General features: G+C 42.5%; 1 protein-coding gene across 5 annotated transcripts in view; it reads right to left on the bottom strand.

Moving 5' to 3' along the window:
* Nucleotides 1-24101, bottom strand: part of LOC123767304 (uncharacterized) — a 166605-nt gene that overhangs the window by 50101 nt on the left and 92403 nt on the right. For 2 of the 5 annotated variants that reach the window (XM_069312911.1, XM_069312913.1), the window contains one exon: nucleotides 20604-21171. The exons of 2 other annotated variants lie outside the window; for them this stretch is intronic. In XM_069312911.1, coding sequence (XP_069169012.1) covers nucleotides 21031-21171 — 141 coding nt within the window. In that variant the 3' untranslated portion in view covers nucleotides 20604-21030. Of the gene's footprint in view, nucleotides 1-9142; nucleotides 9574-20603; nucleotides 21172-24101 lie in introns of those variants that run through there. One more of the 5 variants, XM_045756869.2, reaches the window with a different exon arrangement.

The following is a 24101-nucleotide window of genomic DNA, read 5'->3' as shown; positions in this document are numbered from 1 at the left end:
CATTATCTCATACTCATACTCAAACGAAACAAAAACTCATGCTCCCATCTCATGTTTTTCTGAAAGTACAGGTCAATATATATTTCAATGTGAACGTTACACGGATTCAAAAGTCAGAGTTGCAATTCATTTCATAAGCCCAAGTGCAATGTGACATACTCGTCCATCCTGGTGCTCACCGCTAGTGGCTGCAGCTTCCCACCCCACATCTTGGGTGAGCCTGGCAGCAGACGACAGCAAGACGAAAAATCAGTATTCCGGTACTCTTCGGAAACTCAGTTTAAAAGCCAACTAGAAAGATTAGTATAACTTTCGGTACTGTACCGTTGCTGCTATGGTGTTTTTCTTTATTTTGTTAAGTAGGGGTCGAGGCTAGATTTTGGCTGCTCTCAGTTCAATATGGTAGCTTTTAATGTTTGACTGCTCTTCTGTTTATTTACGTCGCTTAAATATTAACATTGACACCAATCAGCATGGACTCCGGGTTTAACCTTGGCGATGGAAGGACCTCTGGACGTCTCTGCCTGGAACTGTTGAAACACGAGTCGCGATTATGACCACTAGATCTCGTTACTGCCGCCAGGCACTTCCTATTCAACGATCCCGAATGATACGATGCCTGGCGAACTTAGTCCTCCTGGGGTCCGAGGGAGAGGGGATAGATTTCTCTGATTGGATCTTCAGGAGGGAAGATGGGGTCTGGCGTCGACTTGCTCTATCCCTCACTCTGATGGAGGTCAATGGAAGACACTTTTGCGTTTTTGCCCGAGAGGCCGCGAGTTTATGGGCAGCCACCGCGAGTCTGCTCTCAACTGTGACTTCCACTACTCACAGTTTACAGGACGCTTGACACCTTATCGTCAGGGGTCACTGGGTGTCGATAGTGTGCTGGTGTGGTGTGTAGGATGATGTCTGGTGTCGCCTCCGCGGTGGACTCCAGGCGCCCATCACACACCTGCTTAACAGCGTGTTTATCTGTCCCAAGGCTCAGTCATTTTCTGGCGACGTGTTACCCTACACAGGATCTCAACATTAATGTGTGATTGTACTGCGGCTGAGTGTGTGTAAGGTGCGACCATCCATTTAGGTATGAATCAGTGATCTTAACTCATACTGTGACTTATGGTGCAGAGACTCACATTATGTGAAGTGTGAGGCAGTCACTATTTTCATGAGAATATTCGACTAAAACATATTTGACGTCATTTGAAGAGTTTTAATTTTAACTAATAATATTTGTTAAATTCATTCTTGTGGAAATAATTAATTAAAAAATCCAGTAAGTTGGGCTCCAACAGTTGGGCTGGTAATATTTAAGAAACTATTTTATGTTATAGCCAAATAAATCTTGCTTGATCTCTACGTTACTTTTCAAAATAAATAATTATATGTGTATTTGTAAGCAAATATCCTTGATATACTGTTTTTTTGTCTTAGACCAATTCCAGAGTAAAAGAACAAAAGTTATACAAGACATAATGTATGTGTGAATTTTTTTTTACTCGTTTTGGTGAATGTGTTTTAGTATTCAAGTCGAGTTCGTGGGAGAATATCTGTCGATGCTGTTCCACGCTGGAGGCCCCAGAATATTGTTTGCATATTCGATGTACGATATTTCTCACTTTCTTCAGCCCTCCCCCTCTTCCTCTCTCTCTCTCTCTCTCTCTCTCTCTCTCTCTCTCTCTCTCTCTCTCTCTCTCTCTCTCTCTCTCTCTCTCTCTCTCTCTCTCTCTCTCTCTTTCTCTCTCTATCTCTCTCTCTCTTTCTCTTTCTCTCTCTCTCTTTATCTCTCTCTTTCTCTCTCTTTATTTCTCTTTCTCTTTATCTCTCTCTCTCTCTTTATCTCTCTCTCTCTCTCTCTCTCTCTCTCTCTCTCTCCCTCTCTCTCTCTCTCTCTCTCTCTCTCTCTCTCTCTCTCTCTCTCTCTCTCTCTCTCTCTCTCTCTCTCTCTCTCTCTCTCTCTCTCTCTCTCTCTCTCTCTCTCATTCTCTCTCTCATTCTCTCTCATTCTCTCTCTCTCTCATTCTCATTCTCTCTCTCTCTCTCTCTCTCTCTCTCTCTCTCTCTCTCTCTCTCTCTCTCTCTCTCTCTCTCTCTCTCTCTCTCTCTCTCTCTCTCATTCTCTCTCTCATTCTCTCTCTCTGTTACGGACCCGAGTCCAGCGTCCTAGCATGGAGCAGTGACGACAACGCCATCTGCCAGTCTGCTCCCGAAACTCCCTCCAAATGGAAAGCGCCATCTAGTGAGGACAGGATATACCGGCCACAGGGGCTGGTTACCCATCCTAATCAGCTCGTAACGTAGCCGCTGCTGACCTCTAGTGAGGTGGTGCTTAGACAGCAACGCCATCTATGGAGTGGATAGGTGGACGTTTGTGTCTAAGCCTGTAAGTGAGGTGCCCTAGAGTGTCACCAGTACTAATGACGTGTCTGATTACAGAGTCGACCTGGGACTGCTGTATCGGACGATGGAGCAGTCTACCCAAGGCAGCCAAAGTCTCTCCACGTGTTTGCTGCAGAAGGTGTGAGTCGCCCCCGGATGAACACTGTTGAGTGTGTTAGCCTGCCTGTGATGTGGCAGTGCCAGGAATCGTTCTATCTGGGGGCTGGCTGGTGGAAGAGACTAGCCACTGTGGTGAGGAGAGTGATCTGCGGAATCACACGAGGCTCCTGCCTAGGGCTCGCAACCCTAGTATCGGTCGTGGAGTGGCCTACACAGCGGAGCTGATTGAAACCTGCCAGCTACAGGCTGTATTTGTGGTTGAAGGCCTCCACGACGGTGCACCCAGTGGGACTGTGATTTGGCTGGCCTGTGGCCAGGGTAGATTCGCCGAGAGAATCAGAGGATTCATCGTGGGCCATGACGAAGAGAACCAGGGCTACTCATCTTGAGCACCACGGAGCATCCTGTGTCTTCAGAGGAAGACTAATCTGTATATAATAAGTGTAGTTATAGCAACCCCACGTGTGACTGTGATATATTTATTTATGGTGGTGGTAGCAATATATATACAAAAGCAGTGCATTTGTATCCCTTCCCCTTTAATTTACTTGCGTTACGGAACACACCCCTTGAAAGCCACTACTAACTTAGGGCCGGATACCCAAACTCTAATAACATCAGAGAAGAACCCAGTTGCGACCCAATAGGGCCGTAACACTCTCATTTTCTCTTTCTCTTCTCTCTCACTCTCTCTCTCTCATTCCCTCTGTTTCTCTCTCACTCTCTCTCTCTCTCTCTCTCTCTCTCTCTCTCTCTCTCTCTCTCTCTCTCTCTCTCTCTCTCTCTCTCTCTCTCTCTCTCTCTCTCTCTCTCTCTCTCTCTCATTCTCTCTGTTTCTCTTTCTCTCTATCTCTCACTCTCTCTCCCTCTCTCTCTCTCTGTCAGCTCTCTCACACTTTTCTTCTCTCCAGGCTTGCCAATTTGCATGTTTTACATCGAGATCTCGATCATTTTAGTTATGTCTGGATGATGTCAGAAAAATATTCTCAGACGTTAGATGTAAATCTAGATCGTTTTAATTGAAACATGGACGTATATCATGTATCATTCACCCTGAATGCCCCTGTTACCTAGCAGTAAATAGGTACCTGGGAGTTAGTCAGCTTTCACGGACTGCTTCCTGGGGGTGGAGGCCTGGTTGAGGACCGGGCCGCGGGGACACTAAAGCCCCGAAATCATCTCAAGATAACCTCAAGATAAGACGTATGTTCTAGATGGTTTTTGCCAAATTTGTACGTGAATAGATAATTGTCCATGATGATCGTCATTTCTTGTCACAGTTATTATAGGAAATTATTCAATAACACATTTACAGTTTGCGGACGATGATTCACAATGACGTGGCTGAAGATATGATGACTAAACCTCATTTTTTTGGGGGGAGGGGAAGGCGGGGTCCAAGAGCTAACAGCTCGATTCTGCAAACATAAATTATAAATAAGTACACACATCAGAAGATGGAGAAACGACGACTAAGAAGTCGTGTGAGAGAAGAGAGGAAAGTACAGGCAAATAAATAACGAAAGAGAGTGAGGTGAGAAGCAGATAAGAGTATGATGAAAGGTAAGAAGAGGATGAGTGTAAGAATAGGATGAAGGAAGAATTGGATGAGATAAGAATAAGAGGAAGACAGGAAAAGAAAAAAAGAAGGTAAGGTAAAGGAGGGATGCTTAAGTCAGATCAGGTTTGATAAGAAGGTTAGAGCATTTAAATATGCACAACGAAAGGGAAGAATCAACAGCAATAACGTGTGAACTAAGGTTCATGGCGGCAATGTTGTTTATCAGCGCCGAAACGACAAGATGGCGTCTGTAAAGAGAAGTATTTACCATGAACCGACCACACACTAGAAGTTGAAGGGACGACGACGTTTCGGTCCGTCCTGGACCATTCTCAAGTCGATTGTGGACCGAAACGTCGTCGTCCCTTCAACTTCTAGTGTGTGGTCTGGTCAACATACTTCAGCCACGTTATTGTGACTCATCGCCTGCACAAGTATTTACCATTCTACTCATTTCCTTGTTATTATCATTTATGTAACCTCTCTCAACTTTTAATGAACCTGTCACTTTTTCCCTTAACCTTTATTTGATATAACTAAAAAATTATCTTTGTCTTTCTTTGCTGTACTTTATGTAAAGTCACTTCTTCTCTCTTGGTTTTCTTTGTTTATTTGTAACATTTCTAACATATTTGTCAAATTGTTGTGCAAGATTAACTTCCTCATTCTTAATCTTTGTTGTACAAAGCTTTTCTTTTAAGATATAAGGTTCCTTAGACTCGTGGTGGTCCATTTGGGTTCACTGTTAAATGCTCTAATAAATTTACACTATTCTGGAAGAGTATACCCGGCTGTGCCTCGATATCTCCCAGGCTCCCTCTTTCATATATCTTTCCTTGTCCCCTCTTCTCAACTTTCCTCCCTAACATTCCTTCTCTTCCCTATCCTCTCCTCTCCCTCTCTTCTTTTCTCTCTCTCCCAATCTCCCCACTTAATGCCCTCTCCACCTTTCTCCCAAACTTCACCCCTCCTCTAGACCTTTTCTCATATCCGCTCTCTTGCACCTCACCCCAACCCCTTTCTCAACTCCCCCCCCCCCCTCCCGACCCTCTCTCCAATCTCCCCTCTCACACTTCATCCCCACCTCTTTCTATATTTTTAGGGGGGGGGGAGGATTTTTAGAGAGGGGGATTTTCTCTCCTCTCTCTCCTTCCCTCTTTTCAAACGTCCCCCCTCTCTTCCCCTCACTTCATACATCCCTCTCTTAATACTTCTCCTTCCCTCTCTCTCCTCCCCCACTTTCTCTATCTTTCCTCTCAGAAAATATATCAAAGAACTGAAACTATTAATTAAGTCTATTGACAACTCGACAAATATTTCAAATTTGACTTCTTGAAATTCGCATATTTTGGGATGGATGGGGGGGGGGGATTAGATGCAAATATCTATTCAAGTGTAGCACTAGAACCGACCCCTCCTGGTCTATGACACTCCCATGCCCCACACTTTTCCTAAGTGAAAGCTGGGTGAGGTTAGACCCAAGTGGACTGGCAAACAAACATTCAGATATTCTCTTAAAAATAAATAAATAAATAAATGTTTATTTAGGTAAGGTACATACATACAAGAAATTTTTACAAAGATTGGTGGACTTATAGATAGAGCTAGTACATACAATGCCTAAAGCCACTATTACGCAAAGCGTTTCGGGCATAAACGCATTTCGGGCATCTTGTAGAGATATAAACTAGGGGGTGCCGGGCTGCACCTGGGTCTAACGCGCCTGTGGATTTTTCCTTCTCCTGACTGTAACTGTGTGCAATATCACCACTTTGCAATGTCTGATGGCGTTAACAAATGTTCCAAGTTGTTTTAGCTTACACGAGAGCAATACATCCTGGTCATGGATACACTAGATCAATAAGGTTCTTCTGTGGGGTAATCCTTATCGACAGACTTCACCTGGTCCCATGTCACTCTGGTCGTGGGAGTCACTTGAATGCAATAAAGGCACTCCGAAGCATCTCCCGATGGGTCGTCGTCAGGTTTGTTTGACTTCGTGGTAAATAATATCGGAGATTGCAACTCTATCACTGCTGGGGGCACTTTAATCGGGGGACTGGGTGGGGGGGGGGGTAGTTTATGAGTGTCTTACTTAAACATCGCCATGAAACTTAACAATGTTTATTTACAGAACTTACATGCTAATACATAAAGTGTTTATGTTACCCTACAATGGGCGTCGTCAGAGTTAATATTACATACATCAGAGAGAGACACTGGGATGCCTCAACTGACCGATCACGTGGTTCACTAGGCGACAATTTTGTCTTAACGCTTTCTTAGACAACAAATCACAACCTCGGCTTTCCTAAAACAGCCGGTGGCAGGGGAAAGACAGGAGCTACTTCCTAATATTTGGTCGACAATATAATGGCTTGCTCAATCAATACAATAATGACCTGACAAGCTGATAGTCAATATTAAAAGCATTTATACCTACATGGGTTGTGTACGTAAAATAGCCATTGACTGCAACAGGTGGAACAATAATGAGACCTCACAGATAATCTTATGGTCACCATCAGTCTGTCTTCAAACTCGGCCTCCACCTGTTGCGGGTGTGTAGTGAGGCAAGTACATCTCTGACTGATCAACATTCTGCCCAATAATACATATTAACACAATATTAAATCACAATTTAATACTTACAATAATACCGGCCTCACACACTCATGCCTTGACTAATTCACACAGCTCGCAGGACCTCTGAACAGTTGATCTTCACAGCCGGTAGACTCATGACCTGATATAGAATATGACAATCTCTACTCACCTAGTTGTATATGTGGAGGTTGAGCTTCAACTCTTTGGTCCAACCTTTCAGGTATCAATCAACTGGTGTACAGATTCCTGAGGGGGATTGCTTGCAGCAGTCGTGCTGGTCCTTTCTACACCGACCACACATGGTATCTAAAGATCACATATGGGGCAGCTAGCTGGCATTCGGCTTTACAATGGCTATATTCTAGGTATACTGGAGCGTTATAGGATCATCTGTGGTCATATGGGTGTGTGACGTCATGACCTCGTCACCAATCTCAGGTTGACTGGTGTGGGTGACCTGACCTCTAGTTTCCTCCTACTGCCCGAGGTAGAATGCGACAGCAAGTAGCTATCAAGGTGGCCTCTTCCTGTTGCTTGCTTTTAACAATAGAATGTTGCACTCCTCTTGTCTCATCACTGACGACATCAACTGTCTTGACATAATTATGCTGCTAGTATCTTGGGCTCTCGTTAGAGACCAAACAAACTAGGCTGTAGTCCAGCAATAAGGGAGGTAGACTCCGTCCACTTGCCCTGTGCACTGTGGACGCACAGGGTTCCTTTTCCCGACGCTAGTGCATGTGCAGCTGCTCAGTAATGAGGTAGTGGTAGTTAGCTGTGGGAAACTGAGACATAATTATCAAATATCTTCCCCTCTCCTCTCAATCACCCTCATCTCCTTCCTCTCATATATTTTTTTCAATACCATCCTCCCCCTTTCCTCCCCCTCTTCCCTACCTTACCTTACCTTGAGGTTACCTTGAGGTGCTTCCGGGGCTTAGCGTCCCCGCGGCCCGGTCGTCGACCAGGCCTCCTGGTTGCCGGACTGATCAACCAGGCTGTTGGACGCGGCTGCTCGCAGCCTGACGTACGAGTCACAGCCTGGTTGATCAGGTATCCTTTGGAGGTGCTTATCCAGTTCTCTCTTGAACACTGTGAGGGGTCGGCCAGTTATGCCCCTTATGTGTAGTGGAAGCGTGTTGAACAGTCTCGGACCTCTGATGTTGATTGAGTTCTCTCTCAGAGTACCAGTTGCACCTCTGTTTTTCAACGGGGGTATTCTGCACATCCTGCCATGTCTTCTGGTCTCATGTGATGTTATTTCTGTGTGCAGGTTTGGGATCAGCCCCTCTAATATTTTCCACGTGTAAATTATTATGTACCTCTCCCGCCTGCGCTCAAGGGAGTACAGTTTTAGGCTCTTTAGTCGGTCCCAATAGTTTAGATGTTTTACTGAGTTTTTAAAACAAATGTTTTACCTATCTCACATTTGTTCTTCATATTCTCCTTCTCTTTCCCCAACATCACAATTCTCCTCCTATCTCCTTCCCTCTGTCGCCCCACTATCTTTTCCCCTCTTTTTCCTAGTGATAATTATTTTAATAAATTTAAATTATTATTATTGAGAAGCTCGCTAGCGCAGATCTGAGATTGAACCAGCGTCCTTGTCATTGCCACATGAGCCACATTTTCTCATTAATATATCCCACTATTGTAATTTCCTTTGGGTATTATTATTATTAATTGTATTATATTGTCAATACACAGAGAAATCACTGTATCGTCATATATCAATGATAAAATTCACAGGAGCCGTGTAGAGGATTCGAACCTATGCACTGGGTGTTCCCAGACACACGCTCTCATCGACTAGGAAACGACATGGTCCAAAAAATTGTAACCTGGGATGCTACTGAACCCTCGAGGATTCCTGAGGCTTCAACTGAAGTCGAGTCTTTTGATCATGTCGAGGCCTAGTCGTTCTGGGTGTGTGTCTAGGAATACCCAGCGCATAGGTTCGAATCCTCATCACAGCTCCTGTGGATTTTATCATTATTAATGTTATTATCGGTAATAGCCATACAGAACAATGTATCGTGCTTGTGTAATGTATCTTACTTGAATAATGTATCTTGCTAATTGTAATAATAATTTTCCTCTATTTAACCCACATTTGTCCAATGTGCAGGTCACCCCAACCCATCCTCAAGTCATGCTCGTTAAAGTTACGACCTTCTCCAGCCAAATCCTAAGATTTGCTGGTCATGGATCGCCGTCAGCTAATGCTTTGTTCATCAAAGGTGGGTCCGTCCCCAGCCCATCCTCCCAAGCCATGTTCGAGAATGTTGAGGCCGTCCCCCAAGCCATTCAAAAGCCATTCTTCTAATTATAATACACTTTCTTTATAGTTATGCCTAGATTAGGTTAGGTATGGGTTTGAATTATTTTGTTTATGTTGTACGCGGGTGAAGAGACGTTTGGTTCTAACATGTGAAACAGTAATATTCATCTAGGACAGAGTTAGGAGCTGGGTTTAAAGAGACTTTTATTCATAAACAATGGGTTTGACGGCTGGATTAACGAGTACCATACCAACATTTATAGTGACTGGCCGCTATAGTTGCACAAACGTTGCTGAAGCATCTAGGGACATGTGAGTTGAACAACGGAACCCAGAGCGTTTGAACAGTGTGTTTAAGAAAAGTTTCAAAGTAATCAGTTGAGAGTCACGTGCAAAATGTTCTTTATATCCCTGGCTGCTATGCCGTCAGCCTCACGTCTCGACTCCTCCCTCAACGTGCTCAAGCCACAGGCTCTTCCCCTTTGCTTTAAACTCAGCATCTCTCCCTCACCTCCTTCAGGTGTGTAAGGCATCATAACCCCTCGCAATCCCTTCCAATCTGGTCTTCGGAGGCTCCTCTCCTGCTTGTCCCTCCCCAGAGATGATAGAAGACTCGCGGCTCCTTGAAGAGAAAACAGTCATTACTCCGTCAGAATGTCGCAACCTCTCTGTGGCTGGCAGAATGGATGTTCTCCTTTGCATGTTGATAGATGCTATAAAGGAATTCACGGCCGTTATTCCCATTTTTACGATGTTCATGAAAGTATCTTCATTTACATTCAAAATATATACATTTAGAGAAGTTAACTAGCATATGGAATATATATGTACTGTATTTAAAGTATATATATATATATATATATATATATATATATATATATATATATATATATATATATATATATATATATATATATATATATGTCGTACCTAGTAGCCAGAACTCACTTCTCAGCCTACTATTCAAGGCCCGATTTGCCTAATAAGCAAAGTTTTCCTGAATTAATATATTTACTATAATTTTTTTCTTATGAAATGATAAAGCAACCCTTTTCTCTAAGTATGAGGTCAATTTTTTTTATTGGAGTTAAAATTAACGTAGATATATGACCGAACCTATCCAACCCTACCTAACCTAAACTAACCTATATTTATAAGTAAGGTTAGGTTAGGTAGCCAAAAAAAGCTAGGTTAGGTTAGGTTAGGTAGCCAAAAAAAGCTAGGTTAGGTTAGGTTAGGTAGGTTAGGTAGACGAAAAAACATTAATTCATGAAAACTTGGCTTATTAGGCAAATCAGGCCTTGAATAGTAGGCTGAGAAGTGAGTTCTGGCTATTAGGTAAGACATATATATATATGTCGTACCTAATAGCCAGAACGCACTTCTCAGCCTACTATTCAAGGCCCGATTTGCCTAATAAGCCAAGTTTTCATGAATTAATGTTTTTTCGTCTACCTAACCTACCTAACCTAACCTAACCTAGCTTTTTTTGGCTACCTAACCTAACCTTACCTATAAATATAGGTTAGGTTAGGTTAGGTAGGGTTGGTTAGGTTCGGTCATATATCTACGTTAATTTTAACTCCAATAAAAAAAAATTGACCTCATACATAATGAAATTGGTAGCTTTATCATTTCATAAGAAAAAAAATAGAGAAAATATATTAATTCAGGAAAACTTGGCTTATTAGGCAAATCGGGCCCTGCATAGTAGGATGAGAAGTGCGTTCTGGCTACTAGGTACGACATATATATATATATATATATATATATATATATATATATATGTCGTACCTAGTAGCCAGAACGCACTTCTCAGCCTACTATGCAAGGCCCGATTTGCCTAGTAAGCCAAGTTTTCCTGAATTAATATATTTTCTCTAATTTTTTTCTTATGAAATGATAAAGCTACCCATTTCATTAAGTATGAGGTCAATTTTTTTTATTGGAGTTAAAATTAACGTAGATATATGACCGAACCTAACCAACCCTACCTAACCTAACCTAACCTATCTCTATAGGTTAGGTTCGGTTAGGTAACCAAAAAAAGTAGGTTAGGTTAGGTTAGGTAGGTTAGGTAGTCGAAAAACAATTAATTCATGAAAACTTGGCTTATTAGGCAAATTTGGCCTTGCATAGTAGGCTGAGAAGTGAGTTCTGGCTACTAGGTACGACATATATATATATATATATATATATATATATATATATATATATATATATATATATATATATATATATATATATATATGTCGTACCTAGTAGCCAGAACGCACTTCTCAGCCTACTATGCAAGGCCCGATTTGCCTAATAAGCCAAGTTTTCCTGAATTAATATATTTTCTCTAATTTTTTTCTTATGAAATGATAAATCTACCCATTTCATTATGTATGAGGTCATTTTTTTATTATTGGAGTTAAAATTAACGTAGATATATGACCGAACCTAACCAACCCTACCTAACCTAACCTTACCTATCTTCATAGGTTAGGTTTGGTTAGGTAGCCGAAAAAGTTAGGTTAGGTTAGGTTAGGTAGGTTAGGTAGTCGAAAACAATTAATTCATGAAAACTTGGCTTATTAGGCAAATTGGGCCTTGCATAGTAGGCTGAGAAGTGCGTTCTGGCTACTAGGTACGACATATATATATATATATATATATATATATATATATATATATATATATATATATATATATATATATATGTCGTACCTAATAGCCAGAACGCACTTCTCAGCCTACTATGCAAGGCCCGATTTGCCTAATAAGCCAAGTTTTCATGAATTAATGTTTTTTAGACTACCTAACCTACCTAACCTAACCTAACCTACCTTTTTCGGCAACCTAACCCAACCTAACCTATGAAGATAGGTTAGGTTAGGTTAGGTAGGGTTGGTTAGGTTCGGTCATATATCTATGTTAATTTTAACTACAATAAAAAAAAATTGACCTCATACATAATGAAATGGGTAGCTTTATCATTTCATAAGAAAAAAAATTAGAAAAAATATATTAATTCAGGAAAACTTGGCTTATTAGGCAAATCGAGCCTTGAATAGTAGGCCAAAAAGTGAGTTCTGGCTACTAGGTACGACATATATATATATATATATATATATATATATATATATATATATATATATGTCGTACCTAGTAGCCAGAACGCACTTGTCAGTCTACTATGCAAGGCCCGATTTGCCTAATAAGCCAAGTTTTCATGAATTTATGAATTTTCGACTACCTAACCTACCTAATCTAACATAACATACCTTTTCGGCTACATTACCAAACCTAACCTATAGAGATAGGTTAGGTTAGGTTAGGTAGGGTTGGTTAGGTTCGGTCATATATCTACGTTAATTTTAACTCAAATAAAAAAATTGATCTCACACATAAGGAAATGGGTAGCTTTATCATTTCATAAGAAAGAAAGTAGAGAAAATATATTAATTCAGGAAAACTTTGCTTATTAGGCAAATCGGGCCTTGCATAGTAGGCTGAGAAGTGCGTTCTGGCTACTAGGTACGACATATATATATATATATATATATATATATATATATATATATATATATATATATATATATATATATATATATATATATATATATATGTCGTACCTAGTAGCCAGAACTCACTTCTCAGCCTACTATGCAAGGCCAAATTTGCCTAGTAAGCCAAGTTTTCATGAATTAATTGTTTTTCGACTACCTAACCTACCTAACCTAACCTAACCTAACTTTTTCGGCTACGTAACGTAACCTCACCTATAAAGATAGGTTAGGTTAGGTTAGGTAGGGTTGGTTAGGTTCGGTCATATATCTACGTTAATTTTAACTCCAATAAAAAAAATTGACCTCATACATAATGAAATGGGTAGCTTTATCATTTCATAAGAAAAAAATTAGAGAAAATATATAAATTCAAGAAAACTTGGCTTATTAGGCAAATTTGGTCTTGCATATTAGGCTCAGAAGTGCATTCTGGCTACTAGGTACGACATATATATATATATATATATATATATATATATATATATATATATATATATATATATATATATATATATATATATATATATATATTTATATATATTAGTATATTTTGGTAGCAGTCTTTCCTGTAGACATATATTATTAAATATGACCGAAAAAGTAAGATTAATAATTCTAACACGAATTTTCCCAATGTTTCTTATATTTTTTTGTCACTGTTGATGGTAACTGAAAAATCAATTCTCCAAAATTCATTTTTATTTCTAGTCTGACGCGACACTTGAGCGCGTTTCGTAAAACTTATTACATTTTCAAAGACTTTAGTTTACACACACACAACTATAACTGAACAGAGCTTTTGTTGTTGTTGTTATAGATTCAGCTACTCGGAACAAGTTCCAAGTAGCATGGGCTATGGTGAGCCCGTAGTGGACTTACCTGGCACAGGAGGGGTGCTGAATGTGGAACAGAGCTTAAACATCTTCGATTTTATACCTGCATTTGGGTGAGGTGAAATGTTACAAAGAGCAAACCTCAACCCCCGCAAACACAACTAGGTGAATACAACTAGGTGAATACACACACAAAGGTTCAAAGGTTTGCCACCAGACTAGTACCCGAGCTGAGAGGTATGAGCTACGAGGTGAGACTACGGGAATTAAACCTCACTTCGCTGGAAGACAGAAGAGTTAGGGGGGACATGATCACTAAATTCAAGATTCTGAAGGGAATTGATAGGGTAGATAAAGACAGGCTATTTAACACAAGGGGCACATGCACAAGGGGACACTGGTGGAAACTGAGTGCCCAAATGAGCCACAGAGATATTAGAAAGAATTTTTGTGTCAGAGTGGTTGACAAATGGAATGCATTAGGAAGTGGTGTGGTGGAGGCTGACTCCATACACAGTTTGTATAGAGTTTGTATAAGTGTAGATATGATAGAGCCCAATAGGCTCAGGAATCTGTACACCAGTTGATTGACGGTTGAAAGGCGGGACAAAAGAGCCAGATCTCAACCCCCACAAACAGTCCTAGGTGAGTACACACACACACACACACATTGGAAAAGGTGCAAAGACATGCTACTAAGTGACTCCTAGAACTGAAGGGCAAGAGCTACGAGGAGAGGTTAGAGGCATTAAATATGCCAAAAAGAGAAGAAAAAGGTGATATTATCACTACATACAAAATAGAAACAGGAATTGATAAAATCGATAGGGAAGATTTCCTGAGACCTGGAACTTTAAGAACAAGAGGTCATAGATTTAAACTAGCTAAACACAGATGCCGAAGAATTATAAAAACATTAACTTTCGCAAAAATAGTGGTAGACGGTTGGAACAAGTTAGGTGAGAAGGTGGTGGAGGCTTAACGAAACGGTACTTTACGGCTCGTTGCACTAACAGAGACAAATAATTAATGGTCTAGGGACAAGAATCAGACTCTGTATCTAACTGCGGGCAACCAGTGTAAACCCGTCGTTTCGTACATTCAAAAATAATTAGAAATGAAAATCACCAGGGAAAATAGCACACATGTATATAATAAATGTTAATATTAAACAAAATGTGTATTAATAACACTTAATATCTCACTTATATACTAATGATCAAATGGTCTACAATAATTCTATACTCAACTAAAAGTTCTCCACAGATAATTGTTACTTAAGCAAAAACAGAAATATACAAATACAGACTCTTATCGAGGGAGCCGGTCGGCCGAGCGGACAGCACGCGGGACTTGTGATCCTGTGGTCCTGGGTTCGATCCCAGGCGCCAGCGAGAAACATTGGGCAGAGTTTCTTTCACCCTATGCCCCTGTTACCTAGCAGTAAATAGGTACCTGGGTGTTAGTCAGCTGTCACGGGCTGCTTCCTGGGGGTGGAGGCCTGGTCGAAGACCGGGCCGCGGGGACACTAAAGCCCCGAAATCATCTCATGATAATCTCAAGATAATCAAGACCACCAGTTGACGACACGCCTGCCTCTCAGTTACTGACTAAACGTGGCGTCAGGACGCCCCACACTCGCTCTCAAAACATAACGAATGGTAAATTTATATAAATTTAATTAGCTTAAATGGAGCAATATAACTGGGCTAAAGCAAACATTAAAATAACTTTAAAAACATTAAATCATTCATAGCACAGGGACTCCCACTCCCTTTCCACAGCATGCCAAGGCCTTCAGAGGTTGTAATCTCTTCCGACATTGACCCAAATGTCTGTTCATCTCAGCTTCCAGACTCTTGTGGGTATATCCAAGATATATGCCTAAATATTTATATATATTAACTTATTTATTTATTTATTTTAATATATACAAGAAGATACATTGGATTGTGAGGATACATTGATTAATAATTACATTCTTGTAAAGCCACTAGTACGTGCAGCATTTGGGGCAGGTCCTTAATCTAAGAAAATTTTAACTAGGTAAATACTAGCAACATTTATAACAAATATAACAGGTACATAGCAAGAAAAAAAATAAGATAAGAGAAATTTGTAGGTATATTAAGGCATATAGGTAGCTCAGATGGATTGCAATGACAGCTTGAATGGTAGTTAACAAAAATTCGTAGGCACAATACAGCATATGGCTTGCAAATAAAAAGAAGACAGCAATGAACACAATGATACAGTATTTTGGATTAGGCAGAAAAAGATTGGGAGATTGGGTAACACTAGCTACAGGGCAAATTTAAAGCTCAGTGTAGGAAACTACAGAGATGAAATTAGGTTGTGACGATAATCTCTTTCAAGAGAGATTGAGCCTGCTCTTCCCTCCAAACTACGTCCCAGTAACAACTAATATAGAAGATATATCCAACAAGTACAACAACAAGTTTTGCCCAGAATGTATCCAACACCGGCACACCTGCTCGCCTCCGCCACTGTGAACCGGCAAACTGCTTGTCCATCGCCTGCCTGTCGCTGATTGGCTGGTGCCCGTCGCACCTGCCCCACCACCCGCCACACGAGCTGATGTCTGGGCCACCGCGACCTAAGCAAGGCAGAATATATCGTGCTCCACACAAGTTAACACGTCTCATTGGTAGACTAAGCCTTGGCTTACGTGTACTAAGGGAGGTGGCAGCTTGAAGCCAATATTCCTACACTAATATAATTTACTTTGCTATTACTCACTTGTCTTAACGTAACTTTTCATTTGCCAGTGATTATTCTTATTATTTTGTTTGATTGATTTATCTGTTACAATTTTTATGTCCAATTTTATTCATGTTTTGCTTTTCTAACGTAATTAAAATTTCATTGTTAAATTTACTTGTGTTTTTGTGTGTCTTCCCATTACCTTACCACAGACGAAAGTTCCAGCTTTTTTCTTTTTTTTTTCTTATGTGACGAGGCCATACCCCTAGCTTTTGAAACAGCCGAACACCAACGCGTTACCGTCACATAAAATGGGGGCCTGCCCTAGGAGCTTCACTCAGGTACTGGTGCCAAGTTGTAATTTATGGTAAGCGTATTTGGCTTTGGTAACGTAGCTTTTACTATTTTTCATATTCAATTTCATTTTTATATGGTGCTGTGTGTATTGTGCATTCCGAGAGTAACATATGGTGAAGGTGAGACAACTTTGGATTACGTGGTGACTGTAGGCCTCAGTCATACTCTTAATTGGCCATCTCTCCCTCCGTGTTATTACTCGTGTTTACCATCTTTTGTCCCTTGGATATTTCTCATATTTTCGACAGATCATCATATTGGTACCCTGGTACTGTGGTCTGCCACCGGGTCAAGTGCACCTAATCTTCTGCAATCTGACTGTAGGAGGATAAAGAGGGCCATAGTTCCTCTAGCACGAACTTTAGTTGCTGAATTGGGACCTCAGCAGCAGTTCTCGTCACCAGTTGACACCTCGCACCCCTACACGTCAGTCAGAGATGATGATACATACATATTGGTAGGGAATTAGCTTTCTTTTTCAGAGCACAAAAGTTCGCTAATTCTGTAAGTATCATATTAATTTCAGTGGGAAAACTTGCTTATGTCCTATAGAGACTCGGCAAGGTATGCCTACATCCTTGGACTACCAATTTTACTTTTGAGGCAATTAACTGTTTCATTTGTTTTAGAAACTCAGTTTAATTTGTTTAGTAGGATTTTCTTGCCCTTATCCTCTTACATGAGTACCGGGTACAAGATTTCCTGCGACCTTGATTTAAATTAATCATTTAACATCTTGTACTTAACTTTAATTGTTAAAGATTCCACAGGATAGGTACCAGTTGCCACGTTGTCCTGTTTCTGACATTCACCATATAACAACGGTATATTTCGTTGTGCATTTATTTGCTAATTTCACAATGTTTCGTCTCCAAGCTTTCCATGCAGATCCAGCAGGTGAAATAGGGACTTTAAGTCGTGCCAAGAGGACTGAATTTCAAACTCTTGCACATGAGTATCAACTAGAAGTTCCCTACCAAGCCAACAAAAATGACATACACAACCTGTTGCTGGATCACTTCTTAGAGCAAGGTAAGATAGACTCTGAAAAGCACGAAACTTACTTTATTGTAGATAAAACTGATTTGGCAACGATGAAACTCAAAATAGAGCTGGCCAAGATTGAACGCGAGCAGCAAAGGGAAGCAGCTGCCATGCAAAGAGAAGCCCTCGAACAACAAGAACGAGCAGCTGCCATACGAAGGGAAGAACGAGAACGTGAGGCTGCCTTGAGGAAGGAAGAACAAGAACGTGAGATTGCCTTACTCCGTGAGCGGGAACGAGTACAGCTTGAAACAAAACGACGCGAGTTGGAGATACAACACGAACATGACAAGCAACACGCGACTCTGGCTATAGAGTGTCGTCAACGAGAATTCGCGTTGGAAACTTCACACCTCGCTCAACGCCAGCAAGCTACTGCCAATCTTCCCATCAGTTTTAATATATCACATGCAAGTAAGTTAATGCCATCATTTGTAGAAGCAGAAGTTGACGTGTTTTTTACCACCTTTGAAACCCTTGCTAATCAACTCAGTTGGCCTGTCGACCAATGGGCCACACTTCTCAGAGTACATCTTACAGGTAGAGCTGCAGTCACACTCAGTACTTTGGCGTCTGAGAATAACTACCAGACTCTGAAACAAGCAGTGTTGGACGCCTACCTTCTCTCCACCGAAAGTTATCGAAGGAAATTCCGTGACCACCTGAAGGCAGGTACCACTACCTTTCTCGAGTTTGCTAACACAAAACGGAGATATTTTATGAAATGGCTGGAAGCAGCACATGTCTCTACTTTTACAGAACTCGTCAACCTGATGCTAGTTGAAGAATTCTTGAGGCGTGTGCCGCCTCCTGTCCGTCTATATTTAGCAGATAAAGAAGAAACCGACTACCTAAAGTGTGCTAAGTCGGCTGACTTTTACAGCCTCATCCACCAGCTGACACCAGAACCATCCTCGAGTAAGAAGTCGTGGTACAGTTACGAGAAAGTGAGTACCGATCAAGCTGGCTCGCAATTGTACTGCAAGTATTGTAGACTCTATGGACATACCATAGATAAGTGTGTAAGTCTCAATACAAAGGAACCACCGACACGCAAAAACCCAAACCAACTCCTCCTAAGTCCGGCAAGCCTGTGATGAATGTTGGTGTTCATGTTAATGATCTTTCTCTTTTCAGTAAACCACCTGTATACTGGAACTGTCTCTGCCAACGGTTCAAATCCGGAGGGACGTTTCAAATTGAAGATCTTGAGGGACACAGCGGCTCTTCAATCGATCATCTTGAAGTCGGCTGTGCCCAACATCGCCTACACCGGAGAAACTGTCTTCATCACTGCTACCTCAATGCTACACTCCTTATCCTCTCGCCAGAGTCCACCTGGATTGTCCCTTCGTGAACGGAGAAGTCCAAGTCGCCGTCAGGGAAAAGCCTTTTCCCATGCCTGGAGTGCAACTTCTCCTAGGCAACGACTTGGCAGAAGACCTGCAACCGACCAACCTGATCGTCATGGACAAACCCCAGGTGTGTACCTCTGTGCCAGATAACCCTATATTCGAGTATGTTTCCAGCAAAGGTTCAAGAGAGTGATGAAGTTTCTCCTCCGGTTCTAGTGACCACCCGTGCACAAGCCGCACGACCACAGCCAGCTGACTCTACTGCTACCGCTGTCCCTCAAGACCCTCAGAAACTACCCCCGAATCTGACCAAGTTGGAGTTTCCGTAAGTTACAGAGGGAAGATCTTACCTTAACACCATTATTTTTCCAGGCTGAGACTCAACCCGACAGTATTCCTGGGTTCTTCCTAGAGAACGACTTGCTCTACCGCAGATATAGACCCAGTAAACTGAAGGAGGAGGACGATTGGGCCAACATCGAACAACTTGTGATTCCTGCCAGCCTGCGGCCCACTATTCTACACCTGGCCCACGGAGCACTCTCCCACTACGGATTCAACAAGACTTACCATGGAATTCGTCAAGACTACTACTGGCCAGGTATGGTAAATAGCGTCAAACAGTACGTAAAACAGTGTCATACATGTCAGATGGCAGGTAAACCGAACATCTCTATTCCCAGAGCGCCACTGATTCCCATACAGGTGCCTGCGGAACCTTTCCACAGACTTATTATAGACTGTGTTGGTCCTTTACCTCGGACCAGTTCAGGTAACGCCTATATCTTAACCATCCTGTGTCCTACCACCAGATTTCCCATAGCAGTTCCAGTGAAGAACATTACGGCTGCTACGGTTGTGAATCACTTATTGAAGATCTTCACCCAGTATGGATTTCCCAGGGAGATTCAGAGCGACTGTGGTACCAACTTCACCAGTGATCTTTTCAAAAGGACACTGGAGGAGTTCAACATCAAACAGGTATTGTCCAGCCCCTATCATCCTGCTTCACAGGGTTCTCTTGAGCGTAGTCATCAGACTATCAAAGCACTCCTGAAAAAGTTTTGTAGTGAAACCTCTAAGGATTGGGATAAGCAAATAGATCTGATAATGCACATTTATAGAAGTCTTCCCAATGAGTCCCTAGGAGTATCTCCTTATGAGATGCTCTACGGCCGTAAGTGCCGTACTCCCTTCAAGGCTTTCAAAGACTCTACGAGATGCCACCTTCAGTGAGCATCAGAATGTGCCCCAGTTTCTTCAAAACCTTCAACACATTCTAGAGAGAGTCCACAGTTTTGCCCATGATAATTCTATTGAAAGCCACAGGAGAGGATGAAGACTCATTACGACCAGACCAGCAAGTAAGAAAATTTAAGCCGGGAGACTTCGTCTTAGCGTACTTCCCTATCCCAGGTTCTCCTTTACAAAACAGGTTTTCAGGACCCTACCGCATCAAGGAGTGCAGAAACAACCATAACTACGTTCTAGAGACTCCCAGATAGGCGGCGGAAGACCCAGCTGTGCCACGTCAACCTCCTGAAGCTATATAATGGTACTCCTCCCATTGTCATGTTAAACTACTCTACTTTTACAGAACCATACATCCACAGTGAGACCTTCCCTGCTTCTCCTCCCGAAAGCACTGTTACGGCCTCTCGGGTCGCAACCGGGTTCTTACTCTGATGTTGTTAGAGGTAGGGTATCCGGCCCAAAGCTAATAGTAGCTTTCAAGGGATGTGATCCGTAACGCAAGTAAATTAAAGGGGAAGGGAAATAAAGGCAAAAACTTAATACTATAATTATTACCATCACCATAAATACTATATAAATGATTACACGAGGGGGGGGGGGTTATAAACACTATTATACACAACGTAGTCTTCCTCTGAAGACTCTGGACGTTCACGGTGCTAAGCTCTTGGTCCTCTTGTGGCCTCACGGCGAATCCTTCGATTCTCTTGAGTCTACCCTGGCCACAGGCCAGCCAAATCACAGTTCCACTGGGGGCACCGTCGTGGAGGCCATCAACCACAAGTCCAGCCGGTAGCTGGTAGGTTCCAGTCAGCAGCGCTGGTTAGGCCACACCACGATCGATACTAAGGTCGCGAGCCCTAGTCAGGAGCCTCGTGTGATCCCACAGGTCACTCTCCTTTCCACACCACCCAGTGGTTAAGCGTCTCCACCAGTCAGTCCCGGGTATGACAATCCCTCAACTGCCACGTAACAGGCAGGGTAACACCACAGTGTTCATCCGGGGGCGACTCACAGCTGCTGCAGCAAACACTTGGAGACAAGACGGCTGCCTTGAGTAGACTGACTCAACTTCCATTACAGCAGTCCCAGGTCGACTCTGTAATAAGGACACGTCATCAGTTCTAGGGACACTCTAGGACATGTCACTTACCGGCTCAGACCCAAATGCCCACCTATCCACTCCATAGATGGCGTTGCTGTCTAAGCTCCACCTCACCAGAGGTCAGCAGCGGCTGTGTTATGAGCTGATCAGGACGGGAAACTAGCCCTTGTGGCTGGTATTTCCTGTCCTTACTTGATGGCGCCGTCCATTTGGAGGGGGTTTCGGGAGCTGACCCACAGATGGCGTGGTCGTCACTGTTCCGTGCTCGGACGTTGGGCTCGGGTCCGTAACAAGCACTGACAAGGAGTCAGCGCTTTCTAATTCAGAAATCCTTAATGATCTTCTCAACTACTTTTCAGGATAATCATAGTGCACCTCTCGTCCAGATCTTCAGAGAACATCAAGAGTTGTTCCGAGATGACCCCCAAGAGTGTAATGTTACCCCAGCACGACATCCAACTGTTCCCTGACACCCGGCCGATTCGTCAACCCTTCTACCGAATCAGCCCTAGCAAGAAGGAAGTCATGCGTGCTGAGGTGCAGTACCTCTTGGATCATGGACTGGCTACACCTTGTGAGTCCCCCTGGGCCTCACCCTGTATCTTGGTGCCAAAACTCCAAGGTAAGGTTAGGCTATGTACTGACTATCGTAAGTTGAATAACGTGACAGTCAAGGATGCTTACCCCTTGCCAAGGATAGATGACATTCTTGACGCCATTGGTAATGCCCAGTACTTGTCCCAAGTGGACTTGCTTAAGGGGTATTATCAAGTGTGGTTAACGGAGCGAGCTAAAGAAATATCTGCCTTTATCACTCCTTTTGGACTTTTCAGATATGAACGCCTTCCTTTCGGACTATGTAATGCCCCGGCCACCTTTCAGAGAGCTGTCAACCGTGTCATCCAGGGCTTGGATAACACATACGCCTACTTGGATGATATCGTCGTAGCATCTAACACCTGGAGTGAACATCTGCTCCAGCTGCGACCGTCTGTTCGCCAAGCTCCTGACAGCCGGCCTCACCATTAACCTGGGCAAGTCCACCTTCGCGAAAGGTAAAGTGTGTATCTGGGTCATGTTATTGGGAGTGGCAGCCTAGCTCCGTTAAACTCACACACTCAAGCCATCCAACATTATCCACAGCCTACCACCAGGAAGCAACTCCTGCGCTTCCTTGGTCTTGCCTCCTACTACCGTAGGTTTGTGAGAAATTTCAGTACAGTCGCCACACCTCTAATCCTATTAACCAGTCCCAAGCAACGGTATAAGTGGACCATGCAGCAAACCGTTGCTTTCGAACAACTCAAAGTCTCCTCTGTTCTAATTCCCATTCTCGCCTCGCCAGATATCACCAAGCCTTTCGTCCTTCATGTCGACGCCAGTGGTACCGGCGTTGGTGGTGTCCTGATGCAGCAACGAGGCAAGGAGGTTCTACCTGTCAGCCTACAAATTGAAACCACACCAGAGGAACTACAGCACTATTGAAAAGGAGCTGCTATCCATCGTCCTGAATCTCCAACACTTCGCTCCGTACCTACAATGTGCCAGGTCTACCACCATCTTCTCAGACCACAACCCTCTCCGCTTCTTACATCAAGCCCAATTCACTAACCAGCGTCTTCTACGATGGGCTTTGTATTTACAAGATTTCAACCTGGAGATCCGCTATATCAAGGGTTCTGACAACATCATAGCCGATGCCCTCTCCAGAGTTTATGAAGTAGAAGCGACTCCACCTATTACTCCACCACATAACGACGTACTTCTTCCAGAACCGCAGGCTTCGGGGGAGAGTTGTGACGATAATCTCTTTCAAGAGAGATTGAGCCTGCTCTTCCCTCCAAACTACGTCCCAGTAACAACTAACATAGAAGATATATCCAACAAGTACAACAACAAGTTTTGCCCAGAGAGCAAAACGTATCCAACACCGGCACACCTGCTCGCCTCCACCACCGTGAACCGGCAAACTGCTTGTCCATCGCCTGCCTGTCGCTGATTGGCTGGTGCCCGTCGCACCTGCCCCACCACCCGCCACACGAGCTGATGTCTGGGCCACCGCGACCTAAGCAAGGCAGAATATATCGTGCTCCACACAAGTTAACACGTCTCATTGGTAGACTAAGCCTTGGCTTACGTTGTACTAAGGGAGGTGGCAGCTTGAAGCCATTATTCCTGCACTAATATAATTTACTTTGCTATTACTCACTTGTCTTTCTTAACGTAACTTTTCATTTGCCAGTGATTATTCTTATTATTTTGTTTGATTGATTTATGTGTTACAATTTTTATGTCCAATTTTATTCATGTTTTGCTTTTCTAACGTAATTAAAATTTCATTGTTAAATTTACTTGTGTTTTGTGTGTCTTCCCATTACCTTACCACAGACGAAAGTTCCAGCTTTTTTCTTTTTTTTTCTTTATGTGACGAGGCCATACCCCTAGCTTTTGAAACAGCCGAACACCAACGCGTTACCGTCACAAGGTACTTTTTGTGTTTGTTTTTGAATGAGGTAAAGTTTGACAGCTTTTCAATTCACTAGGGAATGAGTTCCATAGACTAGGTCCCTGAAAATCTATTTTCATAGAGTGTTTACACAGATAAAATTTGACTCTGGGGATATAAATGAGATATTTGTTTCTGGTGTGGTGATAATGGGTCCTATTACATCTGTCCAGGGAGAGTTTCAGAGCTTGGTTTGCATTAAGAACAGAGTTTTATAAATGTAGTTGACACAAGAGAATGTGTGGAGGGAGTTAATATTTAGTATGTTAAGGGATTTAAACAAGGGAGCTGAGTGTTGCCTGAAAGCAGAGTTTGATATAATTCTGATAGCAGATTTTTGCTGAGTAATGATGGGCTTGAGGTGGTTTGCAGTGGTTGACCCCCATGCACAGATACCATAATTAAGATAGGAATAGAT

This window comes from Procambarus clarkii, chromosome 74 (assembly GCF_040958095.1).
Source record: "Procambarus clarkii isolate CNS0578487 chromosome 74, FALCON_Pclarkii_2.0, whole genome shotgun sequence".
NCBI lineage: Eukaryota > Metazoa > Arthropoda > Malacostraca > Decapoda > Cambaridae > Procambarus > Procambarus clarkii.
This window is presented reverse-complemented; position numbering and strand designations above follow the sequence as displayed.